The sequence below is a fragment of the Elephas maximus genome, chromosome 3, assembly GCF_024166365.1.
Source record: "Elephas maximus indicus isolate mEleMax1 chromosome 3, mEleMax1 primary haplotype, whole genome shotgun sequence".
Classification (NCBI taxonomy): domain Eukaryota; kingdom Metazoa; phylum Chordata; class Mammalia; order Proboscidea; family Elephantidae; genus Elephas; species Elephas maximus.
Window position 1 is genome coordinate 23,620,658 of NC_064821.1, and position 5,244 is coordinate 23,625,901.

General features: G+C 40.9%; 1 protein-coding gene across 1 annotated transcript; it reads right to left on the reverse strand.

Annotated features, from left to right (window-relative positions):
* Window positions 1–250: 250 nt before the first annotated feature.
* Window positions 251–3,645, reverse strand: LOC126074081 (olfactory receptor 18-like). Its single transcript, XM_049881414.1, has 2 exons — window positions 2,734–3,645; window positions 251–262 (listed from the first exon to the last, which is right to left on the reverse strand). The coding sequence occupies exons 1-2, from the start codon at window positions 3,643–3,645 to the stop codon at window positions 251–253; spliced, it is 924 nt and encodes a 307-aa protein (XP_049737371.1).
* Between the last annotated feature and the right edge of the window lie 1,599 nt (window positions 3,646–5,244).

Sequence of the window (5,244 nt, forward strand, 5' to 3'; positions counted from 1 at the left end):
AAACAGAAAGACGTTTTATATTATAGCTAAAATCACAATTTGTAATATCAAGTTCTTTTTGAATTCCTGGAATGTACCCTAAAAATAAACTTTTCTAAAGTGATACTAAGGACTACAATTTGATGGGAATCTATCATTTGATCCAATCTTGTCAACACTATATTTAGTCACTACAATGGCCTTGGAGGAATAGCACCATTACTTGTAATTTGATGATGAGGACTCTGACGTTCTGAATTGTCAAATGTGTTCAGTTTGTAAGCCAAGGTCTGGTTGGAGGTGTGCCATCAAATCCCACACCCTTTCTATTATCTGTGGCTCCTCTTCCATGTCAAAAATATGTACATCCATTTCCAACTGCCATTAGGAACCTCTGCCATATTTCTTTCCAGTCTTACCCCATTCATACCATTGATCAACTAGTATCACTCATTCTAAGTTATGAAGATTAAAGATGAAGAAGAAAATGTTACCTGTGAGGAGAGATTACAATGAGATATCAAACAGAAATAATACCTTGGACACATAGATTTCTTTTGGCCGTCCCTAGGTTTGCAGAAATGGATACGCAACCTAGTTCTTAGGGTAGATGGGACTCATAACTTCTCATTGTAGTTAACCATATCCAGAGAGTCAGAAAACTACTTTCCCAATTTTTAATAAGAGCTATCTCTTTCCACGAACTGGTATGGCCTCACCTTCCATCAAGTGCATTCCATTCTCTAGTATCAAAGTTTCTCATGAGGAAATTTTGTAGGTGATCTAACTCAGTGATAAAAGACAGGGTAAATTCAGCTATTGATTGGGCAGGTTTTCAGAGCATTCCAAATTGCTCCCTTGGAATGTCTGAAGGACATTGCACACCCATATAATAGAACACAGAAAGAGCTCAAAGACAAGGATACGTGGTAGCACAGGAAATTCTTCATCAGTCTCTTACAAGTGAAAGGCAAGGGCTCCCCTCTCCTGAAGACATGAACCTCTGCTAATCTAGACTAATGAAAAATAAGATAAAATTTAATTTATTCATAATGACTTGGTGAATTAATGATCATAGTGCACCAATAGAGCCACAGTAATTGGAATATGATACCATCACCTCTATCCTCATCTGTACAGCCTTGACCAGGACATGTCATTTGCAACCACCTTTTTTCCCTAAGCATACTTTGTAATGTCTCAATTTTAAACACTTCATAAATACCTTTACTCCCCAAATACAATTTATCAGTCAGGATTCAATAAAAGAAGCAGTAACACCATGAAGAGCATTTCATACAGGAAACTGGTAAAATAGTTATACAAGGGCTGAAAGGCAAAAAGGAGCAATGCACAATAAACAGATAGTAACTATAGAAAAAAGCTTGTACAGCAAGGTCTAAGGAACGAGATATAAGAAAAATGTCGAGCTTACTAGGGTGTAGTAACATTTAGTGATCATTATTGGAAGAAAACAATAAAGCCGGAAGGAAAATCAGAAAAAATATTTAAAGATCCTCCCCTCGCTGGCCCGAGCATCACAGAGTAAAGTGCAGAAGGATGAATCTGGAAAAGGGAGACAATAGCTTTTCAACAAGCACACATGACCAACTTTATGGTGTGCAGGACAGTGGCAGTGGTGGTATATTGGTAAAATTCGCCCCTTCCATGTGGAAGACCAGGTTTGATTCCCAACCAATGTACCTCATGTGCAGCTACCACCTGTCAGTAGAGGCTTGCTTATTGCTAAAATGCTAAACAGGTTCAGCAGAGATTCTAGACTAAGGTGGACTCGTAAGAAAGGCCTAGAGATCTACATCCAAAAATCAGTCAGGGAAAACCCTATGGATCACAATGGTCTGATCAACAATATTTCATGGAGGTGTTGCAGAACTGTGCAGCATTTTCTTCTGTTGTGCATGGGATCACCATGTGTCAGGGAGCCAAATCAAGAGCAGATAACAACAACATGGTGTAGACGGAGAAGGTATGAGAAGAAATATCAGGAATATTGAGAAAAATCACCCACCTGCTGTTAGGGTAAGTTCTCTCATATCTTTCCCCTTGTGAGCCCTGATCACTCTGAGGTCTTCAACATTTGCTCAGGAGGAGTAAAAGACCCAGAACAAAGTCATCTTTGAAGGAAGAGTCTGAGAAGATGAGTAGTTCTCACCTTGGCTGCCCATTAAAACCACCTGTGGCACTTTAAAAATCTCTTCCTAAAGCTGCATACTATTCCAGTTCAATCAGAATCTGTAGTGGTGGAACCGGGGCATCGATGTTCTTTCAGCTTCCCAAGTGATTCCATTATGAAGTAAAGGTTCAGGACCAGGCATATGCATGCTTATACATAATTTGCATATGCAGTTCTGTTAGATGCAAAAATAATCTGGGTAACAGATATGAAATATGATTAAGGATGAAGATTCTAAGTACATAAAAATAGAATTGTCCATTTTACCAGGAAGCCAAGGGTCATAGGTGAGAAACTACAGAAGGCTCCATAGCTGTAATGGGATTTGATCATGCAGACTGACATATCCCAAAATACTCCTACTATCTCATAAAGATGTGACAAAGGAAGGAATGTTCACATAGGAAAACCTGAGAATGAAACCTACGAGAGCTACAAAAATTATGTAACCTAGAGCTAAGATTTATGGTTGCAACTGTTAGGTATTGCCATCTTTTCCAAACCACATGCAAAAAAAAAAAGAAGATGGCAAAGCATTGAGATTAGGCTTTTCTGCTAAGGATCCTCTGCAAGGGTCTCTTGATGTCCCTGTTCCTCAGGCTGTAGATGAAGGGGTTCAGCATAGGCGTGACCACAGTGTACATCAGTGAAGCCACTGCACCCTTCCTGGGAGAAGATGAGACAGCTGAACTGAGGTACACTCCAAGGCCTGTTCCATAAAATAAGCAAACGACTGACAGGTGAGAGCCACAGGTGGAAAAGGCTTTATACTTTCCACCTGAAGATGAGACTCTCAGAACGGACAAAGCAATTCGAGTGTAAGAGAAAATGATCCCTGAGATTGGAACACCACCAAAGATGGCACCCATACAATACAGTAATATGATATTGATGGAGGTGTCAGAACATGCAAGGTTAAAGAGTTGAGGAGGGTCACAGAAGAAATGAGGGATTTCCACATCTGTGCAGAAGGTAAGTTGTGACACCATTGACATGTGCAGCTGGGAGTCCAAAAGGCTGATGAAAAAAGATAGCAAAACTAGCAAGCCACAGAGGCGGGGGTTCATGATGACAGTGTAGTGCAGGGGGTGACAGATGGCCACAAACCGGTCATAAGCCATCAAGGCAAGGAGCAGACTGTCCAGAATTCCAAAGAGATAAAAAAAAGACACCTGTGTCAGGCAGCCCGCATAGGTGATAGATTTGTTCTGTGTCTGCATATTCACTAGCATCTTTGGGACTGTGGTGGAAATGAAACCGATGTCAGCCAAGGACAGGTTGGAGAGGAAGAAGTACATGGGGGTGTGGAGATGGGAGTCAGAGGTGACAGCCAGGATGATGAGCAGGTTTCCAGCCGCAGATATCAGGTACATGGAAAGGAACAGCCCAAAGAGGAGAGGCTGCAGTTTTGTATCCCCAGAGAGGCCCAGGAGGAGGAATTCTGAGACACCTGTTAGATTCTGTGGCTCCATATACCTGAGACAGCTTTTGGAAAAAGAAAAGAGGATTATTAAAAGGAAACAAGTAAGCAGACAATCAGTGTTGTGTCTTGTCTGTATTTGGAATTCAAGAAATTAGCAATAAAGCATACAAATTCACAAATGTTCACACTTACAGACCTAATACCCCAGTAACTGCAGCAAAATTACCTGGTTGTAGCAAACCCTACTACTGTACTTTTCAGAACTCCTTCCTAATTGTTTACTCTGATTTTCACCTGTCTCTGTACTCAACCGAGCTTTAGAGATTTGGGGCAAAAGAATGTTAGAAAGGCAAGGATACTTTAAGATAACAAATTCACAAATTCATAGAAGGTGCAAAATATCAGTCCCCTGTATAAGGAAAACATGTACAATAAGAAATATCCTTCTTCTAAGGAAAAATTCATTTTAATTAAAGGGCACTAGGAAGCACTTGCAGTCCCACATGGGAAAATGGTTAACACACCTGGCTGCTAACCAAAATGTTGAAGTCCACCCACAGGTACCTCGGAGGAAAGGCCTGGTGATCTACTTCTGAAAAATCAGTCCTTGAAAACCCAATGGAGCCCAGTTCTACCCTGACATACGTAGTATCACCGTAAGTCAGAATCTACTCAATGATGGGTTGTTCTTTTTAAGAAGTAGTCAAATGTAATTTATTTTATCTAAGTACTGTGCAATAAATTCCTTTGATATCGAATATTTATAAAACAACTAATAAGGGATGTTGCTGGTGTTAGGTGCAGTCGAATCGATTCCGACTCACAGCAGCCCTATGCACAACAGAACGAAACACTGCCTGGTCCTGAGCCATCCTTACAATTACAATCATTGTTATACTTGAGCTCATTGGTGTCAATCACCTCCTTGAGGATCTTCCTCTTTTCCACTGACCCTGTACTCTGCCAAGCATGATGTCCTTCTCCAGGGACTGATCCCTCCTGACAACATGTCCGAAAAAGTAAGACGCAGTCTTGCCATCCTTGCCTGTAAGGAGCATTCTGGCTGTACTTCTAAGACAGATTTGTTCGTTCTTTTGGCAGTCCATGGTATATTCAATATTCTTCGCCAACACCACAATTCAAAAGCATCAATTCTTCTTCAGACTTCCTTATTCATCGTCCAGCTTTCACATGCATATGAAGTGATTGAAAATCCCATGGCTTGGGTCAGGCGCACCTTAGTCTTCAGGGTGACCTCTTTGCTCTTCAACACCTTGAAGAGGTCCTTTGCAGCAGATTCACCCAATGCAATGCGTGTTTTGATTTCTTGACTGCTGCTTCCATGGCTATTGACTGTGGATCCAAGTAAAATGAAATCCTTGACAACTTCAATCTTTTCTCCATTTATTATGATGTTGCTCACTGGCCCAGTTGTGAGGACTTTTGTTTCTTTATGTTGAGGTGTAACCCATACTGAAGGCTGTGGTCTTTGATCTTCATTAGTAAGTACTTCAAGTCGTCTTCGCTTTCAGCAAGCAAGGTTGTGTCATCTGCATAATGCAGGTTGCTAATGAGTCTTCCTCCAATCCTGATGCCCCGTTCTTCTTCATATAATTCACCTTCTCGAATTATTTGCTCAGCATACAGA

Excerpts from the sequence above, each read along its gene's own strand:
- LOC126074081 (XM_049881414.1), bottom strand. The coding sequence starts at position 3,645 with ATGGAGCCACAGAATCTAACAGGTGTCTCAGAATTCCTCCTCCTGGGC.